The following is a 26,522-nucleotide window of genomic DNA, read 5'->3' on the forward strand; positions in this document are numbered from 1 at the left end:
AAAAACAAATTATAAGTTTTTGAAGACGCCTATTTCTAGGTTTTTAAATGAAGATCAAGAAAAAAAACTTTTGACATATTGTTCTGTGTTGATTTGTGGTATATTATGTTAAAAAAGTGGAAGGGAAATAGAAAAGGTATTAGTGGTAATACATGTCATTCAGTTGTGGAGCTGTGTTCAGGTTGATATTAAAGTCAATTCTTGTCCATGTGACATTTAACTTTTGAGATTTAAAGCACAACATAAACAAGAAAAAGTATACTTCCATGTCTTTAAAATAATGATTGTATTGGTAATGGATTTACATATATCCGTAATTTCAAAAAGAAAGATGACGACGTGCTATTTTTGAATTAAACAGTTCTCCTTACTTTCTGTTCTATTGCACATTTCTCATCATGCCAGCGGGAGTCCTATCCCTTAAGTACAGCTCGGATTGTGGTGCAATTATAAGTTACCTCAGCCTGCCATACAACGTTCATGAGTCCAACAACGTTCAGTCTACAATTGGCCGGTAGAGGGCGTTCTCCTGATACAAAACTCATACCCACTTGTTTGTCAACAAAGAAGCCGTAGTTTCTCGTGCCTGCTAGTTCACTTCCGTTGGCACTCAAAGATGGCGGCCGTCACTTTACGAAACTCCAGGTCTTTGCTGTTATTATTCAGCAAAAGTTTCTTCCGACCGGAGCTCAACGCGCTTTGCTCCTATCACAAAAAGGTAACCGACTGAACCGTTCAGGCTGCTAACCATTTTATTTTTGAGTAGAGGAAATTTGGTATGTTGTCCTTTAGAAGTCAAAAACAGATAACCTCACGCATGTTTACCTTTTCTGAAGGTGGTGGATCATTACGAAAACCCTAGAAACGTGGGCTCACTGGACAAGAACAAGAAGAACGTGGGGACAGGGCTGGTGGGTGCACCAGCCTGCGGGGATGTTATGAAACTTCAGGTGAGCTGGAGCTGCACAGGACCGTTGCCAGGACTTCCGTCCTACAGGTGTGTTACTAACGGTCTGCCTCTTGTGTTGCTCCAGATTCAAGTAGATGAAAACGGCAAGATCGTGGAAGCAAAGTTCAAAACATTTGGCTGCGGATCAGCCATCGCCTCCAGCTCTCTTGCGACTGAGTGGGTGAAGGGGAAGTCGGTAGGAACAGCACTATCATGTTGATTGATTGATTATTTAAATATAGAGGACCTGATTGATCTAATTTCATCCTGCAGGTTGATGAAGCTCTCAAGATCAAGAACACAGACATTGCCAAAGAACTCTGCCTTCCTCCGGTCAAGCTTCATTGCTCTAGTAAGTTAAAACTGTAGAAGCAATCCACCTCTAACAGGTTTTCTTCCAGAGTCCAACCTGCGATTAAGCTTAAGCCATCATTAACGGGTCTGTGGACTGCATGGATAATAACTGCCCTCTGAGTATACTCTTTCCCCTTTAACCTTACTCTGCTTTAAACTCTTCCACAGCTTTAACCTTTGGCTGTTCTGCTCTTTCCCTTGGTCGTCATAATTATGTTTGTTCTCCAATAAATCTGTGAGGCTGTAAGAGAACAGCTGGATTTATACTGAGACTAAACCACTTAGACCCCTGCAAAGCGGGCTGGAAACAATTGCATGCCACACCTTTCAATTTCTTCTAATAAACTTGAAACGCGTATCAATTCCTTCCACTTTACAACCATTTTCTGCATTGTGCTGATCGATCAAATAGAAGCCAAATAAAATGCAACCAAGTTTTGTGGTAATAATATGAAAAAGTTCAAGGTCCTATTTTTGCAGCTGTATCTAGTGTATAAGAATAATTCATATTTGGCCAGGTTCTACTTTCAGACCAGATTATGGAAGATTATTTACACCTTTGCAAACATTGTGACAGAAATTCTTGACTTTATTTTAGCTATGTAAACTAGGTGCATTTTAAAAGTAGATTAGTTAATTCAGTAAACATAATGTTTCGATTTCTGCCTCAAGCTGACAAAATGGTATTAGAAACTGTTCATTACTAGTAATTTAAACTTTCTTGTTGACAAGGATTTATAGATTTCACTTCTAATCTCTTTAAATACCTTAATTTGTTTTTTAAGTACTAACTTTTAAGGTAACTGTCCAAATATGACTAAATATTGTCCTTTTCTGCTCTCTATATGGAATTTCTTATATGTAAATAGTTTATATGAACAGATTATATGTTTTATAATGTTGTGTTTTATAGTTCAGTATGGTTTTTTTTTTATTGTTGGTCACTCTTTCTGTTTCTCCTCCATTCCTTCTTCCTCAGTGCTCGCAGAAGACGCCATTAAAGCCGCGCTGTCGGACTACAGACTAAAACAAGAGGAGAAGAAATAGGGTTGTGCCAAAGCCAGCAGTTAAGCTACGATGCACCGACCGTACTGAAATATTTCATCAACGTCAGGATGACAAACATTTCTCGGCAGAGCTGTCAAGATGAGTGACTGAGTCTTGCCTTCAGGGAGCATTAATAAAGTTTAGCTGCCTTTTCCTGAAGACGTTTGTGTATTCATTTGGGTTCAAATGATCAGAAGTGCTGATGATTTGAAAAGCTTTGAGTCTCAAGTTGAATATTTGACATCTATGGTTTTTATTTTGCTGCCCAGACTGTTCTCCTGCTCCTGCACACAACAACAAAAAACAAAATTGAGATCTTTAATAAACCAGGAGCAAAATGAAAATGACTCGCATTTGTCTTTATTTGTTTTGGCTTTGTGGTTTTATTTGGCATACAGTTTCATATATATATTTATTTTTGAAATAAACGATTCAACCTCCTCGGTGTGTCCGCTGCTTTCACCCAACAGATCGCTCGTTTGCCGGCGCCACTCTCTGCTGGCGCATCAGAACCTTTCTCAGCAGGGTTAGCACTGCCAGCATCACAAGAACCAGAAGCACACACAGCAGGGCGAGCAGAGAGACGATCACCTTCGAGTCGCTCTGGGGGGACACCTGGGGGTCCACAGGAGGGACTGTCTCCTCTCTGTTGGTGGACAGTCCTGACTGTGTCCCTGCAGCAGAGGACACGTTGCCTTGAGGGTAGGGAAATGTCGTGTTTTCTCTGCATCCCCGGTCCTCTGGGAAAGATGTAGTTTTCAGGTCAGTGGGAGTGACTGATGGAGACGCATTGAAGTTTAAACACTCCTCGTAGGTGAGAGTCTCGAAGGAGTAGGGCAAAACCCGAGAACCCTGGAGGTTTTGTTCGTTTGTGACAATGGCTTCTTTTGACATTTTCCACTGCAGATCATCCCAGTTTTCATGTGAACCTCGATCTGATGTCCCCACCGCCTCCACAGAGGCGACCACAGGCAGGTGTGTCTTCTCATTTGGCTTTAGGACACGTGGACAGATGGACACGACGGAGAGATTGAGCAGCAGGCGATGAGCGAGGTGGACCGGCTCTTTGCACACCAGATCCGTAGCCATCTTCAGTCTGCCGCTCAGCAGCCAGCGGTACAGATACAAGATGTCGCACTCGCACACCCACAGGTTGTTGGTGAGGCCCACGGACCTGAGGCGTGGCAGGCTGTCGAAGGTGTTTTCAGGCACTGAGCGCAGGCAGTTGCTGTTGATCTGCAGGACCTGCAGGTTGACCAGGGCGGCGAGAGAGGGAAGGTCCAGAGACGAGATGCAGTTTTCCGACAGGTCCAAATGTGTCAGCAATGGCGGGAGACTCCGAGGGAGGCTGGTGAGCTTGTTCCCCTTCAGTGTCAGGAGCTGCAGCTTTCTCAGACCCAGCAGCGCTCCGGGCTGGATGGCACGGATTCGGTTGTCCTCCAGATGGAGGCGGGTCAGGTTCCTCAGCTGCCTGAGGACTCCTGACGTGATGTAAGTGATGCGGTTCTCCTGGAGCAGCAGGGACTCCAGGCTGGGGGGCAAGCCGCGGGGGAAGCGGGCCAGCAGGTTGTGGCTGAGGCTGAGTTCCTGCAGGCCGGAGAAGGCCTGGAGAAGGTGGTCCACGTTGCAGAGCTGGTTTCTGGCCACGGACAGAGCGGAGGTGCTGAGAGGGACGGAGCGGGGCAGCGACCTGAGACCCAGAGACTCGCACAGGACCAGAAAGCCTGGGCCGGGGCAGCAGCAGCCGGGGGGACACGGGGACATGGCGAGGCAGGCCAGGGGACAGACGAAGAGAGCGAGGAGGACATGACGTCTGTACCACAGCATGACTCACTGTGAAGGATGAGGAGCTAGTTAGACACATGCAACAGTTTTACTACTTAATGAGTCATCTAACGTTCTAATTTATGCCTTATTAAGAACCACTGATTACATTTGATACCGTTGGATCCTCTTGCTCCAACGTTCAACCAGATCTCCTTGGATCGTTATTCATTTTATTTAAGCACACTTCTCCCTGACAGATTGCCTGAAAATGTAACATTTAGAGGACGGATCCAGTCTGTTGACATATGGTGACTGTGTGATGATCGTCAGAGGATCCCTTCCTCATCAATTATTCACTCAAGGAGGCAGTGAGAGGAAGGATCTGGAAATGTCCTGTCAAAGTTTTAAAGACCTGCCACTCATCATGAGCAATTCACATCAAACTTACGGTGACTCTGGAGAAGTGCAACTCCTCCAGAGTCACCGTCGGCCTTCCAACTTTGTCTCTGACCTGTCCGCTGAGTTCCTTGGTCTCTGTTTACCAATAAGGTGACGCCTTTATTTGGGGATTAACGTGGAACACAAATGCACAAATGAGACTGTTGGAAAAATATTTTTTCTTCTTCCGCAGTTAAGCGCTGCTTTGAGTTGGCCTACCGTGACAAATCCTAATAAAATGTGTTAGAGTTAGTGCTGGATCTAATATAAAAACATTGAAGAGTCTCTACTCTGACACAAGTCAGTCACCGCCAGTCCTGAACATTTGTCTTTCTGCTGCAAACAGAATGAATGCCTCTCTAAGAAATGGAAGAACAGCCACTGCAGGCAGGAGGGGACATTTGACCTCAAGGATTTCTCACCTAGCAGTTTCCAGCTGGCTGACTTTGCAACATGGAGATAATACTGTAATGTCTGAATGTTAATATAGAAACAATCATCTTTTTCTTAATGAATCAAGTCTCTTTGGCACCAAAGCAAAAAGAAAACGGCAATGAGAAGCCCAGAAATTAAAATAAAGTGAGCTGTTTTATAGAGAAAGTTACTCCTGAAACAAAATTTTACTGCCAGGTTATAAACTTATACTCCAGATGCTGTTTTTCAACAGATATAAATCTTAAGCGTAACTAAAAAAAAGAAGCACCGTGCAGAAAGTTGGTTTGAATCTTTGCATTACAGATACTAAAGTAAATGTCCTTCCACCTGCAGCAGCTTCGTCACAGACAGAAATATGAACTCCTGACTCATCCACTGTTGGTTCTGCTTTTCCTCTTTCAGATCATGCGCCGTGCTTAAATTCAGATTTACAGTCACAACAGGGAGCAGTTCACCACCTCTTTCCAAAGAGAATCTTTGATTTTTTTTTTCAGCTTATGAATTAATTAAAAAAAAAAAGTTTAATATATCACTGAGATATATATGTATCGTGATTGACCTTTTTTTTTCTTTTCACAATCTGGCAACTCACAACTTTATTTTATTTAAATTACTTTAATCTGTTTTACAGAGACAGAGGCCCAATTTTAAGATGTTAAATCACAAAGTCAAATTTCTTTTAAGTCACGTTTGACAAGTGTAGCATTTTCATATCAACTGAAGGTAACATAATCACTTGATTGTGCTACAATATGACACTACATGGCTGGGATTGACCGTAATGCTGCCCGTTTAGCTAAATTCTGGCTGAACTCACCATTATCCTGCTTTGGGATTATTTGCTCCTCTGTAGGGACGGTCAGGGGTCTGTGATCCTCGGTCTTTAACGATGACCACTGCTGCTCCAAATTCCAGGCGGACTCTCATCAAAGTTTCACGAGCGCCTCAAGGTGCTCTGTTACCTCTTCTGGATCCTCCTCACCATGCACATTGACTGAGAGGTCCTATTGTTTGTCAGAGGCAGGCAAAAACACGAAAACAATCAGTTTGAGAAAGGAATAGAAAGGTCTATGCGTCTCAGGTGTCCTCTGTAGCTGAGGTCTCTGCAGGCCGGGCTCGTTAAAAATCCAACACCCTGATTCTCACGAGCGGGGCTCCTTAACAAGAGAAGGTTTCTGTGTTTCCTGCTACCTGATGGGAGGAGTGAAAGTGAAGGGGGGGAGTACTTTCTCGAATTATTTAGAGCGTTGCCGGCTAAAGAGCAGGGAATCTGACCCGTGGGTTCTGTCAGGGCTCACGTTTCCTGCCAACCTGGCTGCTTTTTGATTGTGAGTTGCTGTCATCTTATTTTTGATCTCTGATGTTTTAACCTGCTCATGACTCAGATCAGATTTACTTTCATAGTTTATATATAAATTTGATATAATCCCATCACAAAGACAAATGGTGAAACTTGTGGGGGGTGAGGGGGAGAAAAGGAAAAGTCAGTGCTTGAATTAGTCACACGGGGGCAGTATTTTTTTTTCTTCTTCTTTTTTTAAAAAAAAAAAAATCCATTTAAGTTCAGAACAATTCAATAGCCAAAAGCACAACTCAAAAACTTCCTGATGCATTATAAGGAAAAGCCTTTATGATAAAAAAAAAAATGCAGCATTACCAGTCATCCACCATACTTTTATTTTTTTTTAAATAATGATTGTTGTGACCAGGTGTTTTTGCTTAACTTTGTGATTTATTTACCATCCTCCACTGCATGGTGACAGGACGGCCTCGGGTCCAGCTTGTGTTGTTTATTGCAATTACAGTTATTTTAACTCTCTGTAATGATTGCTCTGGCCATAAGCATCGTCCAGTTAGGGTAAACGGCTCTTCTCCTGTGACAATTTTGTGACTCACGCAGCTCGACAGTAATTTGCCTCACTTGAGTGGCATGTTTTCTCGTCTTCCCCTCTGGAGGAGGAGGAGGCTGAGACATATGAGCCTCCGTGTCACATCGTCTTTAAATCCCCGAGAAACAAGAAGCTGCAGGATTATTTACAGTTATAAACTTACTCATAAAGCGTGTATTTATTCACAGTATCAGCCTCCCAACTTTTTCGAGACACTCCATTGCAGTTAATTGCAACTGAAAATAGTTTAGTTGAATATCTTTTCAAAACATCTACCAGCCTCTGTCAATATTCCCAGAGGATGCTGCGTGTTGCCTAATAGCCACTTTATTTGTTTGCGAACCCTAAACTGGAACAAATCAGTGTGTGTCGTTTGTGCAGACAATACAGGGGCCAAAGGAGGCGTGTGTGTATCTGGGTTACATCTGCTGAAATATTTAAAGAACCTTGTACAGTAGCCGGTGGGGACAAAGGACCGTCTCGTCAGCGCCAGAAACCAATCCGTTCTTCTGCTCTCCCGCTTTCAGAGCTGCGGCGTCGACGGCCTAGTCAAGGCTTTCCTGCCGTGTCAGCGAAATTAAAGGAGATCTTCTGCCTTGTCGCAGCAGATATTATGAAGCTTTTGTTTGCGTAAAGCAGTCATCTGTGATCCCTGAGTGGATGCAGCTCCAAATTACAGATGTTCAGAGGAACGTGATGTTTATGTAGAAGTCCTCCTTTATTTTTGGAACCTTGTTGTCTTTCCTAATTTTATGTCTTCAGGGCTGCGTTTTTTCTTTCTTTCTTTTTTCTTTTTTTAATTGAGTAGCAGCACATACAAGAATGACAAGCACACGTCCTTCTTTAGTTTTATTAAACATTAGCAAAACAAACCTCTGCCATTTTGTAGAATGTCACAGAGAAAGCAACGTGTGAGGTTCGGATTAAACAGAGACAACCTACAAAACATACAAATTTATCTAAGTTTAGATGCTCGGTGTAAATATAATCCATTTAATCACTTAACTTTCTGACTCATTTTTTTTTATTCTTTACAGTATGACAGAAAAGCAGACGTTAATATAATATATAAATATAAAATAACGAACCCTATAATTTCTATTTTTCATCCCTCCATGTGACAATGCAGGTAACAAAAACACCGATAAACGTATGAAGGATAAAATAAAAATATTTTTCTCTTTTAGTTAAAAATATTTTTTGAAATAAAATTAATGACAATTCTTCATGTTGGTTTTCTGACTGGGTTCTGAAACAAAATACAACAAGACACCAGATATAACAACACTAAAGTAGAGGTAAATATGAAAGTTAATATTAATAAAGAAAAGAATAATTGTTGCTCATCAAGTCAGGTTTACTGGCATTTATGTGTTTATTTACGTCGCCAAAGACGTTGCTTTGAGTGGCTGGTTCAGCTCTGAAGCTCTTAAAAATACAACACAAAGCGGAGATTTTCTGGTTGGGGTAAAACTTTCCCCCACATGAAAAACCTCTGCTTGGCCACGATGATCTTTTTGAAATCACAGTCCCGTCAAGTAACATTTGGAAAAATCAGACGTTGTTACTCATCTCTGCCTTATAAGTAATAAATGGTGATGTGGTTTCATGAAGCAAAGTATTGAGAAGCATCAGCCTGATGTAAAATATGTACTGTAATAATTACACTGCACTCCGTGTTTATTGACCCGCCTGGTGTAGAAACTCTTAAATGAATTCATCTACAAAATGCATAATTTCACCTGAAAAATGTAAAAAAAAAAAAAAAAAAAATCAACCTTTAATTTGGCAGAATTTATTCCATGGTGGGAGATCATGAATAAGGAATAAAAATGTCTTTTTAAATACAACTAAAGGTGTTATAGTTATTTGCATCTGTAAAACCTGAAGCATTGTCTTATTTATACTTTACTTTTTTTCAGCTGATCAGAGTTTTTATGAAGTAGCACTTCCCTGAGGTATGAATATGACCTCGTTTATAGGAGCTTTTTTTTCTCTGCCATTCTTCAAAAGGGGAAAAACAAGACAGCATTTCATTCAAGCAAGGCAGATGTGTGTTGGTCTTCATTAGTTAGGAAATGGCTAAAATAAAAATAGTTACGCTCCTGGATGTGTCGATATCTGCAGACGGAGCTGTAACAAAAACCCCCCAAAACAAAACAAACAAGCAAAAAAAAAAAAAAAACGATCAGTGGAAAACGAGGCTTGACAAGTTTACAGATCTTCCACACATCTTAACTAGAGGCATAAGTAATTGTGGAGGGTGCTGCTGTGTGCATGAATTCATACACATTATGCACATAATTATCCACCCATTTTGTATCCATTCGCTTACTTGTCATTAGGATTTCCCATTTGCATTGTTTACAAATTGCACAGCTTTTTCCTTTCCCTCACATAAATATATAGAGGTTCTGTTTTTTTTTTTTTTTCTTTAATCTTGATAATGAAACCCGCTGAGGCGCGGTGGATTAATTACAGACCCGCTCAGTAAGACACTCAGCTTTTCTGTCTTTTGTTGGACTTTATTCCGATTTTATGCACGTTTTCATAGCATGTGTGATTCCACCTGAACGTATTCCCTTCTGAGTGACACTCTGGCCGGTTTTGGCTCGGCTGTGTGTTAGTGGTTGGATTTTTTCAGGTGGCAGGTGCAGACCGGGTGACTGGAGCTGGCGCTCTTCTGGACCTCCTCCCTTTGCTTCACTGGCTCTTTGAACTTCACTTCCTCCCGCCTTTTTTCCACTTCCTCTGTGCCTCCGACCTTCCTGGCCTCCTGTCGAGGCGACGACCTGACGTCTCTTCCCTTGTCTCCCACCAGCGCCTTGGAGGGCACGCGCAGATGCTTGGGGGAAGCCGGACCCTGAACGTGGACCCTCTTGACGTGGTCCACGGCGTACGGTTTCTCCTGGAGCTCGCTTGAGTTCTTGCGAGCTCCGGCTTTACTGGCGGCGTACTTCCTGGGCGGGCTGGGCAGGGGCTTGTAAGCCTCCAGCTTGCGCTTATGGCTCATGGCGAACGCACAGCAAATGATGAAGACCAAAACAATGAGAAGAGAGGTGACAACGATGATGATGAGCAGGTTCTCCTGCAGGAAGTCCACCACTCGGCTCAGGACAAAGTCTTTCAGGCGGATCATGGTGGTGGTGATGGTGTTGGTGAGGCTGGGAGGCGGAGTGGCAGCAGAGACTTCGACGGGCGCTCGTGTGGAGAAGGAGGTGGGGAAAATGAGCTCCAGCTCGGGTTCGTCGCCGCTGCCGTCCACAGATATGTTGTAGAACAGAGGACTGCAGTGGCACAGGCCGCAGCACAGCCAGAGCAGAGCGGCGCTGGAGACGGGAAAAACCAGATGGGACTTCATCGTCAACGGCGGGTCCTACAACAACGGCAAAATCAGTTGGGTTTTTTTTTAAATTTATTTAAAAACGTACACAAGAAAACTGATTTCTAAAGTCAAATTTAAAGCAGTACATGCAAGCAACACAACAACTAAATCAACGAATGAATTAAAATCAAAAAGGGTTTGACAAAAATCCTTAAATCCTTATTTAGAGAGCTTAAAAAAAGTTACTGAAACACTTTTAGATCAGTGTTAACTCGCAAAACTACAATTCTCCTGAAAATGGTGGACAGAACATTTGCGTTGGTTTATCCAGACTATATGACAATCCCGAGTATCTAAATGGAAGTCAACAGGAATTTCTGCCAGAAAATGAAGTCGACAGAAAACCTAATGAACAATGTAATTAAATCGTTAAAAGATCGAATACGATTATGTCTCTTTGGAAAGGAAACACAAAAGAAAGGTGAGATTAATTTTACCCTCAGAGGGACAATGAAGGTCTAACGTGTTTATCTTTACTATGACCAAAGATTTTTGCCCGCTATCATATAATAACGAAGCTTCTGTTTTGCTACCAAAGACCTAGATGCGTTGTGCATCTAGATTTAAATGTTTTTGTGAGACGTCTCTCCGTGAAGAACTCTCCCTCCATCTCTGGTGTGTCCGTGTTTTCTGCCTCTCCCTGCTTTTGCACCAGATCTATTTCAGCCGACTCCAGAGTAGCCATTACTTATTTGGGGTGGAGACGGCAAAGTTTGGCCTTATAATTTGTAAAGTAGAGGGAGGCCACCCATCCACCACACCAAAGCCAGAAGGAAGCTTTATTCCAGTGGGAGCACAGAGGCGTGGGAGACCTGTGGCTGTGGCCTCTATATTTACACCGGGCACCAGCTGGTGCACACCCGCCCACAGCAGCTCAGGCCCGAGGGAGATATTTCTGCTTCCAGGAAAACCTGTGTTTGTGAAACAGGCCAACTGACTGAATAAACTCCCCCAACCAAACGGTGCCTCTTGGGTTTTCACTGAATTTTCTCTCGCTAATAAGGAAAACTCCAGCTGCCATTATTTTAGCAACATTTTTTTCCTCCTAATCTGGCGTATAATTATGAAGCACCAAGCTATGAAAACAAGCCTCTAATCAGCATCGCGCTGGAGCGAAGCTGCTGCTGCTCGTCGTGGCGCAGCAGTGCGAACCCCTCCGCTGCTTGTGTGGTCAAACATGCAGTGTGTATTCTGCTGGACCACATGGTGGGGCTGGGTATTCATCCTTGGATGTACAGCCATACATGACCGCTCTGCGTCTTGAGTCTGGCAATTACAGCTAAATTTACGTTTCCAAAATATCTCCACGGGGCTGAGATTACCACTCAGTCACCACGTAAGATTAGAACATGCAGAGATCAGATAGGACATTGCTCAGTTTCCTCAGAGTTCATTTAAATCTTCTAAGGCGCTTCCACGCCGTCACAGACGTAAGATTTACGCGACCGGTCGCGTCGTGTCAGTTGGAAAAGTTGAGCTTTCCATGTTTTGTTTTTTTTTTGGCGCATTACAGCTACAGACCTGAAGAGTTATTTGATTTGGATTTCATGGTAGAGACAGACACAAAGTTGTGCATGGTTGGGTACTATAAGAAAATCATCTTTACGGATAAAAACCTAAAATCATATCAAGTATTTGTATTCAGTCCACTTTAACTTCCCAGATCGTTGTTGTAGATAGAGCCCAGCTCTGTGTAAGCTGTGTGCCAAGACAGCTGCCCACTTAAACTGAGAGGCTTAACAAGAAGACCAGCAACCAGAGAAGCAGCCACAAGGCCTGTGGTGGCTCTGGGGGAGCTGCAGAGATCGACAGCTCAGGTGGGAGAATCTGTCTCCAGTCTTTGTGGAAGAAGAAAGTCATTTTTAAAAGAGAAAAAAAAAAATTCAAAAGTTTTCCACAAGCCCCCAAGGGAGCACAACAGAGGTGTTGTGTTACATTCGGGGTCATCTTCTAGATGATCTTCAAGATGAACGTAGAGGGGCTAGAAAATCTAAATCCTATTCAAAGGGCTGTATTTACAAAACGGATTTATCTGAAGTTTGTCTAATTTATTCCAGTCTCAATAATTTTACTCAGAAAGGGAACCGCAGCTTTTAGAAGATGTTCAATCAATTGCAAAAACATGAAACTATTTAACAGGTGATCAACTCTGGTTTTGTGCAAAGTACTTCAAAAATGTAACTTTAAAATTGTACATCAAGTTGAGAAAGAAACAACTTAAATATTCGGAGCACCTCTTGTGAATTTTCCTGACAGCGTCAGTTCTTTGGAAGTGAAAAATGAAAATCAGTGAAGCTCTAATATTCCCCAAAAGCAGCTTTGCATGATGAAGCCAAGTTGAACTTTTTTTTTCTCTTATATTTGTGATTCAAATTTTGATTAGGCTGAGATATGAACTACTTGCAGTTTTACTCTTGCCACTAATAATAATAATAATAATAATAATAATAATAATAATAAAAACATCACCAGCAAAAAAGACATATAGATACGTATACAGCTCTGGAAAAACTTAAGAGCCCACTGCACTGAAAGCCCTTGAAAACCTCCTGGTTATTCTACCTAATATTGATTTCTGAACTCTTCCTGAGTTAAAACATTAGTTTTGTTGTTTCTAAATCAACATGAATTTGTTTTCTTTGCATTATTTGTGCTCTTAAAGCACTGCTTCTCTTTTGTTGCTTTGACCATTTCTCATTTTCTGCAAATAAAAACGAAATTTTTGCTTGGAATTTCAGAGACATGTTGTCAGCAGTTCATAGAATAAAAGAACGATGTTCCTTTTACTCAAAACACAAACCTATAAAAAGTAAAATCAGAGCAAGTGATCATTTAAATTTTTTCCAGAGCTGGATATTTAGATGTATAATTATAAGCCATAATTGGAAAGTTTGATCTTCTGTTTTTCCAGTTCTAACATTTCCAACATTAAATGATTTCAACACCTGGTGAAAGAAAAAGAAATGGAATCCCAACTATTGGAGGACATTCAGTCAGTTGTAAAAAAAAAAATGTACAAAAAAAAATACTTTTTATGTATGAAATTAAATGACACTGCACCTTTTCATATTAAGTAAACAAATTTTCAATGAAAATTTCATTTACTGGTTCCTGTGTGAGTCTGATTCTAAAAGTGAGTCTGTACTTAAAACATTTTACTGAACTTGAACAAATTGTTGCAGCCGATGGACAGGAAATATGATCCCAGCTGGAGAACATTCAGTAGAAAGAATGGAAAATACTATAAAGCTCCTTCACTATGATTAATCAGAGCGCTGCTTAAATGTCTGGTTGTTTCAGGAGCAAGAACAAATAATAAAAATGTTTGTTTCCTGAAAAACAAAGAGGACAACCGGAACAAAATCAAGCATATTTTTAGTTATTAGTTATACGGGTTTACATGTCGGTGTAAATGAGATGGGCAGATGGCTACTACCTTTCTCAGGAAAACCACAGATAGACATTGACATTTTAGACAATTCTTTAACTTTGTGAATAAGTTTCGCAACTATTAAGTATTTTTAGATGTTGACGATAGATTTGCCACCAAGCAAAGAGCACCACAATATTTCTTTGGAAAAGGCAAATCGACCTGACCGATCCTTTATGTGAGGAGCTAAAAGGCCCGTCTTCGAACATAAAAGTCTATAAAACTATCAGTAATTATCTAAAAGATTCGTTGAAACTACACACAGTCTGCAAATAAATCATCAGTACAAAACCTGAGAATCTGATAAGAGGGACAAATGTTAAATTATTTAATACAGAGAAAAGATTTGCAGACCAAAATGTTGAATATGTAGCATAATAAAAATAGCAACAATTAATATCTACATCTGTTTTAAATAAAATTGATGTATTATGTTAAATAACCACATTTTAGTAAGGAAAGCAATTCTTTTTTTAATCTTTAAAAACACAAGTAAGCTTGAAAAAGACACACATGACCAAATGAAGCTACCGTTATCTGTGCTTGTAAGTTAAATATAAATGTTAATGACATACTTACAGAAGGAATCTCCTTCGTTTGTCTGACTGGGAAGCAGATGCAGAGCAGAAAGGTTCGGACTGATAAAAAAAGAGAAGGGACAAAGCAACAAGAAGGAGAGAGTGAGGATATTCCACCCCTCCCTGCTGAGTTATACTTAGATTTTTCACTCAGCTTTAAAATGTCTCCTCGGAGCAAAAGGATGCCCAGCCCTCCATCCTCAGCGTCTCCTCCCTCGTTCTCAGCTTTCCATCCTCAGGATCCATCCAAGTTTATGCAGGAGCCATTTTGGATTTTTACTTTCCTTTTTAAAATCAAGTCTGTCTATAATACTGATTTCTTATCTTAGAATAAAAAGAAGATTTTTTTTTATTTTTATTTTTTTTACATAATGTGTTTATTTCAGCACATTGCGTTTTTCTCTTCAACCCAAAGTTTGTCTGGCACTTTAACCCCAGCAGCTGCAGTGATGTTGCAGAAGGTGCGCAGGTCTCGTGTTTTAGCAGAAATGGTTATTTCTGGTTTTGTTGGGGCGAGTCTGACCAAACAGTCCCTGCCTCCCACCGAGTCCTTTCTAATTAAGACCGTGGTGATTACAGCCTTACTCTGGAAGGCAGCACAGGGAAGAAAAAGCACCAGTTTCCTCCCAAAAACACACCAAACTAAGTGAACATGTAAACTTAAGGACCATTTTGGCGTCCTTACCTTTGAACATGAAAGGCTTTTGTTCAAAGCTGTTCATGTCCCTCTGATTGAAATTAATTCTTTCACAAGACCTCAACTTTAGGTACTGAGCAGTGATTTACCGCCTCGCAGAAAACGAGCCGTTTGGTTATCAGTTTTTGCCTTTAAGGGTTATGCTTCAGTTTAAAACACTTTTTTTTTTAAATATACTAAAATATCAATCGTTTTAAAATGAAGCAAATTAGACAAATGTTCCACATATTTGTAATTATCCACGTTTAGTCAGTTCTATGTGGAAAACCATCTTCCACTCCAGCTACAACTGAATGTTTGAAATGGGTCTAGCAGTTTGGCACAGCTGGAGACTGAGATCTTCGCTCATTTATTGAAGCAAAATGTCACAATTTCAGTGCAGATTTAGATCTGGACTTTGACTGGGCCAAACACAAACTATACTCTCATCTGTAAACCCTTTAATTGTGGCTCTGGCTGTATGCTTGGAGCGTTGGATCTGCTGGAAGGTGAACTAAAACACCAGGCTCAAGTCTTTTGCTCTGTTCTTATCCAACTTCCTGGTTCACCGTCTCTGCTGAAGGGACGTAATCCCACATCATGATGCTGCCACCTCTTTGTTTCAACTAGGATGCTGTGTTCAAGGTGATGTGTAATGTTAGTTTTCCCACCACACAGTCATGCGTATCAGCTACAAAGATTATTTTGGTCTCATCTTGCCAGAGCATCTTCCTCCATGGCTAATTGCAAATGCAGCTCTTTCATAAAGGCCAGACTGGTGGAGTGTACAACAAATATTACTTGAAATACTTCCATTTGAGCTGCAGATCTCTGCAGGACAGGTCGTCAGGAAATCTTTGCTGCTTCTGCGATTAATGCTCTGATTGCCTGTCAGTCTAGGTGGACGGCCATGTCGTGGTAGGTTTGCTTTACTCTTTGACGGTAGCTTAAACAAATCAACATCTAAATCTTGAGACATTTTATAAACTACACTTCATCTCTGACTTGTCTTGTGTGTTCTTTGGTCATTAAAATGAAAGAACATACCAGGAGATTAAACACGTTTGCAAGGCCTTGGCAGCTGGTCAGTTCAATGCCAAAAGCCTCACTAGCCTGTTTAAATAAAGATTTTTTTTTACTTTACTCATATTAAGCTTAACTTTCTAAATCTAACATTTTTATCATGCTTATCAAGAACGTTAAAAAAAAGTCATCAATCCAGTTTCGCCACTAGAGGGTGCTGGAGGTACCGTCACAGCTCTCGTCCATCCTCCCTCAAATTCTTTGACTCTCATTCTTTTACTCTAGGAGACAGATCGATGCTTTATTTACTAGTTCCCGTTCTACGTGTCCATTTGGCATCCAGAGTTCATTTTCATCCCAGGAATGGAAGGTAGCTTCTTCGTCACAACCGGAGATCATCTGCAATAACATTTTGTGCCTCATAACTGCTGTCCAACATACCACTAACTACTTAATGGATATAAAATGTTATTCATAATTGTCTAAAACATGCTTCATCAGATCCCAGTGATCTTATTTCATGTTTGTTTAGGAAGACAAGTAAACACTTTTGACAATATGGAGTATGAGAAACGTCCTGCGGTGATTCAAACTGTTACAATCTGAAATCAATGCAGGCCTTTTCTTATCAAGCCCACCAATCCCACTCAATTCAAAATCAGCAGCGAGTTCATTTTAAAAATTCTTTATTAATTTTCTTATAATCAATGTCCAATATTTGAAGCAAGGATAATGAACAAAAGAAGCTGAGCAGACCTCACCGAGGCTTTCGTCCTGGTTGGTTTTTGTCTGATCTAGTTTCTCATTTTTCATATGCGATGGAGGTTCTGCTTTTCTCTTATGGTGGTACGGGGGCAAAGGTGCAAGGAACACAAAACAGGAGGGGAGGGGGAAGACGTTTAAAACCCATCACCCATACAAACACCCTCTTTAGCACAACCACAAAAAAAAAAAAAAAAGATTCCTGATCATATTTACACAGCTTTCACTCATTTTTCTAAACCTTAATTACAAACATACACCTATCTTTCAGCACCACTTCCACCTACATTATCCCTTTGGATTGCTGTTAGATACTAAAGTTTTGCACCAACCATGCTATAAAAATCTACGGAGTGGCAGCCTCATTAGATTTCCTGTTATGTACAACTCGCTGCTCAAAGTGCATCCCGATGGCCGCTGACTTCCACGGCCGTGCTACAGCCGCAAAATTCTTGGTTTGAAATCAATTTTAAAAAGATTTTTATACCCGTACCAAGAAGAAAAATGCCAGAATGTCAGTGGCTCAATGCTCAGATTGAACGGAGAGCGAAGACGCTGCCTGGTGTCGGAATGACTGGCAGGACTCGGTGGTGTCATCAGCACTTTAGGAACAGGGGGTCAGTACAAAGTATAGCACCTCAAAGTGGTTTTAAAATCCAGGCACCTTTCAATTCGTCCATTCACTACACAACCTCCAACACACACTTTCAGGGTTTCTTCTATGGCACTTTCAGGTCTGTACAGTGTTAATTAACAAAGGCAAACAACAGACTGAACCATTAACCCGTCTCAGCTTCCCACTGGGAAACAAATCTAAAACCTCAGAAAAATAGAGCTTCTTTTGGACCGCAACGACTCCAGTTGGACAATCCAATGGTTCTGGTATTTGGAATAACTACACTGATTTAAGGACATAATTAACTCACAGGATTTAAAAAGTGGAAGTGCTAAGAGGGATACAAGCACAGCTGGAACAAGAAACAGAATAATAGTAAAAAAAAACAAAAAAAACAGGTAAGCGGTATCCAAACTGTTCGTTTTTTTCCCAAATTATAGGCAGGTAATGGACCTTCATTTTGCTTTGAGCTGGAAACAAAGCAGGGACATCCAGGCCCGTGATTTTCACCATGAACAGCTTCTTCTATAATATCCACCTTTATCATAAGATGCTCTGAAATAAATCAGTTTGTTGTTGGTGTTTTTTCTTCTCTAATTATACAGAAAACAAACTAACTACATGTGGGTTTAGCAAGACTGTTTACAACAAACACTGAGATTGGAAGCTGCAGGTCCTACAAAGACAAATCCGCTTTTGTGGCAAAGACGAAAGAAAAAAGCTCTTCTTATTCTTTCTATGTGCAGCACATAAAGCATGAACTAGGTGACCAGAGCCGCTACAGCAGACCGTTTACACAGAGAGGAGGCGGGAACTTTTTTTGGTCCTTTCATGATAAGATCAGTGGAATGTGATTTTCTACAAAAATTTCAGAGTTCATGTGAATGTAGCGGGAAGGAAAGGTATGCATGTCTACATGGAGGTCAATGGAAAAGAAAGCAGGGATAGATTTGTGCAGGTTGAACTAAGACAAGGGATTTGTCATTTGGGGTATTATCTAAATGTTTAATGTTGACTGAAAAACTGGGAGGCCTTTTCTTTAACCGGCATCTAAATTTCAATCATTTTACAGCTACGTTACCTGTTTTCATAGTAGTAAAATGATTAAATTCTCCTCTTTATATAAACGGTCCACTTCACCAAACTTCACTGTTTGAGTCTAAAACAGTCTCGCAGAAAGAGAAAGAAAATACTGTTCAGGAGGTGTAAACACAATTTAAATTTGGCAACATTTTCGTTTCGGGACACGCCAACACAAAACACTGGCACCTACTTAAAAATGAAGAGATATCAGAAAAAGTGGAACTGTTGTCGATTTGGTCAGTCTAAAATGAGACGAATTAAGACCTCTTTTTTAAATCAGCTAGGGGAAATAAAAGACTGAAACAGAATAAAAGGAATGTTCTTTTCATCAAAAAGCAAAAGTACTTTCTGCTAAATTTACCAAATCCTTCTTATTCCACCTGTGTTAGACTGAGGGTTGGGATCTGGCTAAGAAAAAGTTCGTCTGGAATGTTGCTGGGGATCGTTGGCTGGCAGGATTCAGACCAAACGCCGTCAGAAAGACAGAGGATTACCGCTCCCGCTCACCCTGAAGTCCCCAGCTAAAGGAACGTCCTGAATTGTAGTGGGATGGGGGGATAAATGGCCCCTAAATGGCAACTTTGGACATCTGCTCTTCAAGTTTGATGATTCGCTTCTCCTGACTGCTGATCAGGTCCTTGAGGGATTTGATTTCTTTCAAGATCTCCTCCATCTTTGCCTCAGATTTCTGTAAAGAACAAGAGACAGATGAGAATCTTAGTTTTCTATAAAAACAGGGCACCAATTTGGCTTTTTCAGGCTGATTTCTAGCTATCTGCAAATTAGTTTTACAAAAGATCACATGTTAAAAGAGAAAAATACTACAGAAAACAGCCAGTTCTGGATATATAAATGCTTTGAGTATTTAAGTCGTCCAGAAACAGTTTCAAACCAACATGCTTTTTTCCCCCCCACCCAACCAAAGTTTTGGGGGGAAAAATATCAGTGAATCCAATTTTAAAATCATATATTTCTTCTTCAGTCTACCCACAAAACTTTCAAATATTTTTTTAATTACTCTTTTACTCCTCCAGACTCAAGGTGCAGCAGTTTAAAGTCACAGCAGACCAGACATTTTAAAGTGGCAATCTGACACATTGGAAAACACAGAAAATGACATGCAACTCACAATAGATGGAGTTGAAGAAGCAGACTTGTTGGCAGGGCTCGAGTTCTCCGTGTTCTTGTTGACCTTGCTGTCCAAAATGTTCTTTTTGACGACCTTGAACTCTCGGTTCTTGCCGGGGACGTAGCCGTTCTTTAGGGATATGAGAATGGGGTCTCCGTTCTTGCCCTCGAACCACTCCTCCGCCTCCAGGGCGGGGTCCGGTCCCGCTGTGTCCGGGTACAAGTCGTCCTGGAACAGGTCCGACTGGCAAGGAAGGACAAGATATTAAAAACTTCACCTACGACAAGACCAACACACAACGACAAAGAAGATTTTAAGCCAACTTGGTTGTGAACTCACCTTTCTTGGTACAGTCATCACAATAGGCTCACACTTCCTTTCATGCAGTTTATAGAACCTGACAACACAAATACACACTGCTTTATTCACAGTCCAGTGCATAACATGACAGCATACACCATGATTTGGAATTAAGTGCATCATTATGACTTTACTGCCTCCTGGTGGTGAAGTCAGTAAGTGGCTACAGCATTGAATGAGGTTATGGAAAGAACACGAGGGATGTCCTCCCATCTTTGCTTACCTTGCAATTTCACACTTATTGACATCAAGGCCTCTCTTGGGCATGTACCCCATGCCCCTCTGTGGCTCCTTGCTCACAAAGGTGTTCAGGAAGTGAACGTACGGAGCCTCATCCGTGATCTCAAAGTAACGAATGCTGCTGTCACCCTGCAGAGGAATAAAGTCGTTTGTTTATTCCTGCTGCTTAAAAGATAAAATTAAATCTTTTCCTAATAATCTAATAATGTCAGTTATGCGAGTAACCGATGGCTGAAAAGGAAAGGCACCTTTCCACAGAGGTAAACAACATTGGTGTCTGGATCATAGAAGGGCAGCAGCACCCCATTGCTCGTGTCCATCTCGTTGACGGTCATCGGCTCCTCCATGTTTTGCTGGAGAAACAGGAAAGAAATATATAAATATAGTCAAAGCTTTACAAAACAAAGCTGTTTAGGATCCTTCTGATTCTTGAGGGACACACAAGAGAAGGACTTTGCATGTGTGGGGTCTGGAGGGGACATGAAACAACTCACCACATTCCAGAGAGCCAGCTGCCTCTCACTCATTCGACTGAAGCCGGTGGTGAGGATGTCGCCGTTGGAGAGGAAAATGGCCCTCATGGGTCGAGCGCCCTCGTGTGCCTTTTCCTTCTCCTGCAAAACACAAAGAGGCGCTTATTGAAGATACCATTATCACCAGTTTGTGTTACTCTATGCTACATGATCAGAGTGAAAATATTGGCGTATAAAAGTGTTCCTACATATTTCTCGTTTTAAACATTTTCTGATTGTTCCAGAATCAAATTTCAAGACTTTTTCTAGGTATTTGATTATAACGTATTCAAATTAAACTGCTTTAATAGTTTCCTTATCTGCAGATTCCACAGATCATGAAGCACAATAAAAATGGCTTCTAATTTGGTTGGTTTTAGCACATTGTGCTGCTTTACCAGCATCTGGACTAACTTCATAGCTCCTTTCAAAATCTGCAATCCTCTACTTTTCAAAAAATTTTATTTGAGAATTTCAATGTCAAAAAAGAAAAAAAAAAAGCATCTGACAGTTAATTTGGATTCTTTAAAAAATAATTTACTAATTGTGATGCCTTTCCCAAAACAGTAGTTTTCATAGGCTGTTGTTTTAACCAGACTGCAGCTAAACATGAATTTAAATGCGTTTGAAAAAAAAAAGTAAAAAAAAAAAAAATCACCTTTTTTGAGTTTTGAATGCATGTGCATGCAGTCAGGAAGTTGAAAACCAAAATTACAGAAAATGATATGCTGATTGCACAAAGTTAAAACCAAGGTGTGATGTGGTTTTCATTTCTCCAAATGTATTCATTTGTTGTCTCCAATCAGGCTCTTGATGTTTGCAGCAATCAGACAACACCTAGTTTTAGCATAATTGTGCAATAAAAATAAATCTACATTCTGTACCACAATAACTAGAAACAACCCAGTTTTAATGCATTTTTAAAATCCACTTATAATTACCTCTGACTTTGGGCAAAATAAACAGACACAGAACAGTTTATCTGGAAGTGGCTTACAGCAACAATGGTCTCCTTGCGGGGATCGATGACACGGATCGACTTGTCCTTGCAGGAAGTGCAGATAAGGCTACCGTTGCGGTTCCAGCTCACATTGTAAATGACATCAGGGTGCATGTCCTCCAAGGAGATCATGGCCTCTCCTGTGCCCACATTCCAGATGATTATCTGGTTGTCGCAACCTGGTGAGAGCAGCGATAAATCAGACAACATACACCGTCACTGAGCCAGAAAGGGTTATTGCTGTGATATTATTGTTAAACTTAAAAAGCTGAAGACAAATGCAGGGCTCTTACCGGCACTAAGAAGGACATTTCGTGCCGTTGGGTGCCATGTGATGATTCCCACACGCTTTGAGTGGCCTTCCAGAACCACCACTGGTTCAGACATGGCGGTCACGAGGCCATTCTCAGGAATCTGCCACACCTACAACGGACAAGGATATGAATGAGGCTCAAAAGAAAAGCACACCCACCAAGAGCCGTTCTGGATTAAAATACATTTTTAGTGTGTGTAAAGTCCAGGATATATTGCATCACCAAAACTAATGACACACTTTCCTTTAAATATACATGATCTTTAATGACATCCCAATCTTGATACGGAGGCTTTAATATAGAGTCAGCTCAGCCTTTGCAGCTATAACAGCTTCAACTCTTCAGAAAGGCTTTCCACAAACGTTCACGGGGATATCCATCACAAAGTTGTATAACTGGGTTGAGGTCAAGCTTCTGTGAAGACCAGTAAAGTTCCTCCACACCAAACGTACACAATGTCCTTATGGACCAAATCAGGCAAGTTATCCAATGTGGTTTTGTGCGCAGTCGTATTAAGAGTTTCCTGTAACTTGAACCGTGCCTCTGAAAAAAAATGCAACCTAAACCATAGTACCACCTCTAAAATCTAAACTTGGTGCAATGCAGTCAATTAAGAACTGTTGAATTTTAATTTCTTTTGGGATTAATAAAGTATTTTTGTTCCGAATTGAAAACCAGTAGCAAGTGTATCCTGCTTCAGAGTCTAGCAGTGATGCTAAATCTGACACAACTACAACAGTTCTTCTGGGGTTACAAGTTAAATCTGACACTTTGATTTGCAAGAAATTCCTATTCCAGAAAGCTCTCGATACCCTGCTTTGAACTAATCTGAAGATCATGTTAAAATTGGACTTTTGTAGTTGCCTCAACATGTGCTGTCCTTTGTTTTGTTTTCGGTTTAATACAGAGAAAAGTTAATGAAAAGATTAACTGCACAGGTTGCATCTCATCCTTCACTGACAGCAACCAGCATGGAATTGACTCAATACAGTGTTACTGGCTATAAATATCCTAAATATTATTAGGAACCTGCAGGGGGCAGCATTGACCAAGACATGGGGTAAAGTCACCTTAAAGGGAAGTATAACACCAAAGCAACAGAAACTTAATGTATGAAATGCTCAATAAAAACAACAAGAAAACAAATAAATATTGAAATCAGCTGCACAGAAACAAGAGATTAAAGTGTTATCCCATGGAACAATGATCTAGAATCACAAAAAATAAAAGGCACAACAAAAATGTATTTTAATTTTAAAAAGCATGAAAAAAATGCAATGCTACAGAGAAAGTTATCCTCAACATCATCAAAAGATCCCAAATTTTATGCACTTTTCTTCAACTTTAATAGCTGGTATGTTTCATCTGTGAAAACTAATCTCTGCATTTAACAGCCCAAATAAGGACATGTGGAGGAAAAAGGAACAACAGTCTCAAAAGAAGTCAGTGACCTCAGCTCAATAAACAGCTAAATCATTCCCCTCCTCTGATTCCTATAACACATATTTCAGTCTAATCTAATCCAGAGGGTGAGGCCTGCACCCATCTCCGAGCTACAACAGCCAGGCCTCTTCCAATAAAATAAAAAAATTAAAAAAAACATGCAACCTTTAATCACTTTAATCAGATGCGTGATTTTAGGTAGAACAGGGAAGGTAAACCTTACCATCACTGTGCAGTCCTCAGAGCCGCTGGCAATGACCTGGTCGTTGTGTGGGCACCAGTCGATGTCCAACACAGGGCCTGTGTGACCACATACTGTTGGGTAGGATTTGTCAATGCGTCCTGACTGTAAAGATAAACAGAACAAGATTAGTCTGAATCAGGTCTGTGTTTTGAAACAGGACAATTCTTCTTCCCAGCTACAGGAAGAAGCGTTCACATACAAAGCTGGATTCTTCCAACGTAAAAACAATAGATGAGTGACATGAGCAAGAAATAAAGGAAATATTCTGAATGTTGTCCAACAAAGAACCAAAATAATATTAATAAAAAAAAAAAAACATGCAAATCTTTTTCATTCAAAACAACAACAACAAAAAACCTCCCCAGTGTTTCTGGAGCTACGCAGAAGTAAACTCCGATTAGATTCAGCTCCAACATCTAAGCCATTGTAATTAAAGAACGTCATTAGTGGTGATGTCATGCCAAGACTTAGTTTTACATTTAAGCTAGAAACCCTAAATCAAGCAATGAACTGTGGCCTTTACATAATCTACTTATGCAACTCGTAAACTAAACGGATGGAAATTTCTGACATACAAACACAAAGCTTTATTAGAGACAACAGGTTCTGACACGTTCTCTCCAAATACTAAGCTACCTTAGCGAGCCTTTAGGTTAATATCTTGGGTGTCTAAGACACACCCTAGTCTGCGTTTACTTTCAGTACCACCACAGGGCCAGATGATGTCACTTGCTGAGCAGCCCTGCAGCAGCGCCTCTATTTAAAGCTTAACAGTCTAATAGCAGAAACAGTCTCGCACTGCCTGCAGATACTCCACCATCGTACCAGGAAAGACTGAAGGATAGCCATTAAAACTTAAAAACTGAATATTATGTAATGGACAAACTAGAAACTGGTGAAGATTATTTGACTGGATATAACAGCAGAGCCAAGACTAATTTAGCGCCTATTGAAGTACTTAGAAAAACAGATCGGTTAGATGCACTGTTATAAATGGTCAGTGGACAACTTTGCTGTCCCATTCTTGTTTCACCAGGAAAAGCTTCAGTTTTTAAGAAGCATGGTTTGTGTACTAGTCATGTCTGAATAATGCCCCCATTCAAAAATAAAATGTGATGGAGGTCAAAAAAATGGCATCATAACCAAAGTCCCCAAAAAATATAACTTAAAAAAAACCCAAAAAAAACAGGGGACCATAAAATGAAGAGTTTGAGAATAAATACCATCATCCTCCCACCTGCTTTAACTTCCTCCCATCAAAATACCAGGCAGTAAATGCCAAACAGTCTAAACTTTGTAAACACAGCAGAACTGAAGTGTTTGTCTCGTACGTTTGCCTTGTTTTTGTCAGGTTTAGTGGAGAGGGTTGTGAACAGTCAATATCTTGCCTCTGGTTGATAATTCTGGTTGACTTCACTTTAGATAACAGATTTTGCCTGGAGACATGAGCTAAATGATGAGTGGAGCCATTTTCAAAGCAGATATCTTTACACTACCACCACTTTAGCATGTGTCTATTATTTAAATAGAACTAGTTTTAGACTGAAGACTGGACTGGCCCATGCTCTACTGCAATACTTTTTTCATGTAAAAACATAAATAAATAAAAAATGCAGGTTAAGCAGACCACATTTTCAACTCTGAAGCCGAGATAAAACTTAATCCCTGGACAAATACTGTCACCAAATCAAATGACCTTCACTGCAACCATGTAAATTATAGTCAAATGTAAAGAGACAACAGCAAAGGTTTGATAATGTGAAGTACTTAGAAGTACTTTGACATGTTTGAGATTTAAATTCTCTTTGGAAATGGTTTCCTCTGTCTAGCTGCAAGGCCAAGTCTCTCAGGGAAACTAATCTCTTCATCCAAAACAAAATTGATCAGAACGTCATCTACTCTTGATCAAGATATTTGATTATCACATTTGACAAAATGTACCGTTTATCGCTTGTTACTGTATCATGTTTTTATGGTGCAAGGTTTGAACTGCCTTGTTGCTGAAATATCTGTACAAATAAACTTAATATACTCCAATTAAAATATAAGCAGCAAGTTCATTTTTACAGAATCACACTTCTAAAATGCCATCTATTTTTTATTTAGTTTTATATTTTTTGCTTTGGTTAAACAAAAGCTTGGTGCTGTTGGTGAAATGGTTTCCTTACTTGGAAGAAAATGATTTTGTTTCTAAATCAGCCACTGGTTAGGAACCTTGACAGGAGCGTTTTGGTTTTTGGTTTGACAAATAGTGGCAAACTATAAAGATCTGGCAGACATGATTCTGCTTGGAAACCAGCGTGTACAGTTGGCAAACAAAACTTTTAACATGTCAACATATTTAATGCAAAAATGAAAGGATCTTTGCATTAAATGTTATTTGCATTATGTTCTAAACCTTACCATGAACAAATCACACCCAGAAACCTACTCTGCCCTAGAGCTGGCAAAAAGCTAAATCTGACGCCACTGTTGGCAGAAATTTCTGATCCACCATTCAGTGTCAGATAACACTTGTAGTTTGAGAAAAATGTGGCCTTACATGTAGCAGGGTTCACTGGAAATTCCTCTTTCAACAAATAAAACTTTCAACAAAAGGACGAGACTAAATCCCTGCATACCGGACATATTAGATTCTAATGTACTTAACAGCTTATATCAACGTATTCCTGTTCTTCCATTTCCTGAAGGCAACTGGAGCAGGATGCAAAGCAGGAAGGAAATGGAATGAATACCAGGTGTAGCGACAGAAACTACATAAACAAGTGTGAGAATAAATCCTCTGATTAAGATACTGGAGTATTGAAAATACAAAACGCTATCCAAATAATGATACGGTGGATTGCGT

At 40.4% G+C, this 26,522-nt stretch overlaps 4 protein-coding genes across 5 annotated transcripts in view; 1 reads left to right on the forward strand and 3 right to left on the reverse strand.

Annotated features, from left to right (window-relative positions):
* Nucleotides 1-560: 560 nt before the first annotated feature.
* iscua (iron-sulfur cluster assembly enzyme a) lies at nt 561-2,694 on the forward strand. Its single transcript, XM_014987681.2, has 5 exons — nt 561-718; nt 837-950; nt 1,035-1,145; nt 1,223-1,301; nt 2,283-2,694. Exons 1-5 carry the CDS (start codon nt 617-619, stop codon nt 2,348-2,350), a joined length of 474 nt encoding a protein of 157 aa, XP_014843167.1. The 5' UTR covers nt 561-616; the 3' UTR covers nt 2,351-2,694.
* Nucleotides 2,695-2,761: 67 nt separating this feature from the next.
* Nucleotides 2,762-4,757, reverse strand: LOC106918145 (uncharacterized). The gene has a single exon (XM_014987664.2). It carries the CDS (start codon nt 4,175-4,177, stop codon nt 2,810-2,812), a length of 1,368 nt encoding a protein of 455 aa, XP_014843150.2. The 5' UTR covers nt 4,178-4,757; the 3' UTR covers nt 2,762-2,809.
* A 2,958-nt stretch (nt 4,758-7,715) lies between these two features.
* On the reverse strand, nt 7,716-16,558 carry tmem119a (transmembrane protein 119a). Its single transcript, XM_014987694.2, has 2 exons — nt 14,274-16,558; nt 7,716-10,255 (listed from the first exon to the last, which is right to left on the reverse strand). Exon 2 carries the CDS (start codon nt 10,238-10,240, stop codon nt 9,503-9,505), a length of 738 nt encoding a protein of 245 aa, XP_014843180.1. The 5' UTR covers nt 10,241-10,255; nt 14,274-16,558; the 3' UTR covers nt 7,716-9,502.
* An 82-nt stretch (nt 16,559-16,640) lies between these two features.
* The window catches only part of coro1ca (coronin, actin binding protein, 1Ca), a 32,465-nt gene continuing 22,583 nt past the window's right edge, over nt 16,641-26,522 (reverse strand). For both annotated transcript variants that reach the window (XM_014987706.2, XM_014987713.2), the window contains exons 3-11: nt 23,654-23,776; nt 21,967-22,096; nt 21,671-21,852; nt 20,656-20,775; nt 20,410-20,514; nt 20,145-20,290; nt 19,901-19,958; nt 19,562-19,804; nt 16,641-19,120 (exon numbers count right to left, since the gene is read on the reverse strand). In XM_014987706.2, the coding sequence (XP_014843192.1) occupies nt 19,001-19,120; nt 19,562-19,804; nt 19,901-19,958; nt 20,145-20,290; nt 20,410-20,514; nt 20,656-20,775; nt 21,671-21,852; nt 21,967-22,096; nt 23,654-23,776 (1,227 nt within the window). In that variant the 3' untranslated portion in view covers nt 16,641-19,000. The remainder of the gene's footprint in view (nt 19,121-19,561; nt 19,805-19,900; nt 19,959-20,144; nt 20,291-20,409; nt 20,515-20,655; nt 20,776-21,670; nt 21,853-21,966; nt 22,097-23,653; nt 23,777-26,522) is intronic.

Source organism: Poecilia mexicana, unplaced genomic scaffold (genome assembly GCF_051168715.1).
Source record: "Poecilia mexicana isolate PSO_F unplaced genomic scaffold, ASM5116871v1 scaffold_9, whole genome shotgun sequence".
NCBI classification, from domain to species: domain Eukaryota; kingdom Metazoa; phylum Chordata; class Actinopteri; order Cyprinodontiformes; family Poeciliidae; genus Poecilia; species Poecilia mexicana.

Excerpts from the sequence above, each read along its gene's own strand:
- LOC106918145 (XM_014987664.2), bottom strand. The coding sequence starts at position 4,177 with ATGCTGTGGTACAGACGTCATGTCCTCCTCGCTCTCTTCGTCTGTCCC.
- iscua (XM_014987681.2), top strand. The coding sequence starts at position 617 with ATGGCGGCCGTCACTTTACGAAACTCCAGGTCTTTGCTGTTATTATTC. Across the intron at positions 719-836 it reads TTTGCTCCTATCACAAAAAG|GTGGTGGATCATTACGAAAA; the intron begins GTAACCGACTGA and ends CCTTTTCTGAAG. Across the intron at positions 951-1,034 it reads GGGATGTTATGAAACTTCAG|ATTCAAGTAGATGAAAACGG; the intron begins GTGAGCTGGAGC and ends GTGTTGCTCCAG.
- tmem119a (XM_014987694.2), bottom strand. The coding sequence starts at position 10,240 with ATGAAGTCCCATCTGGTTTTTCCCGTCTCCAGCGCCGCTCTGCTCTGG.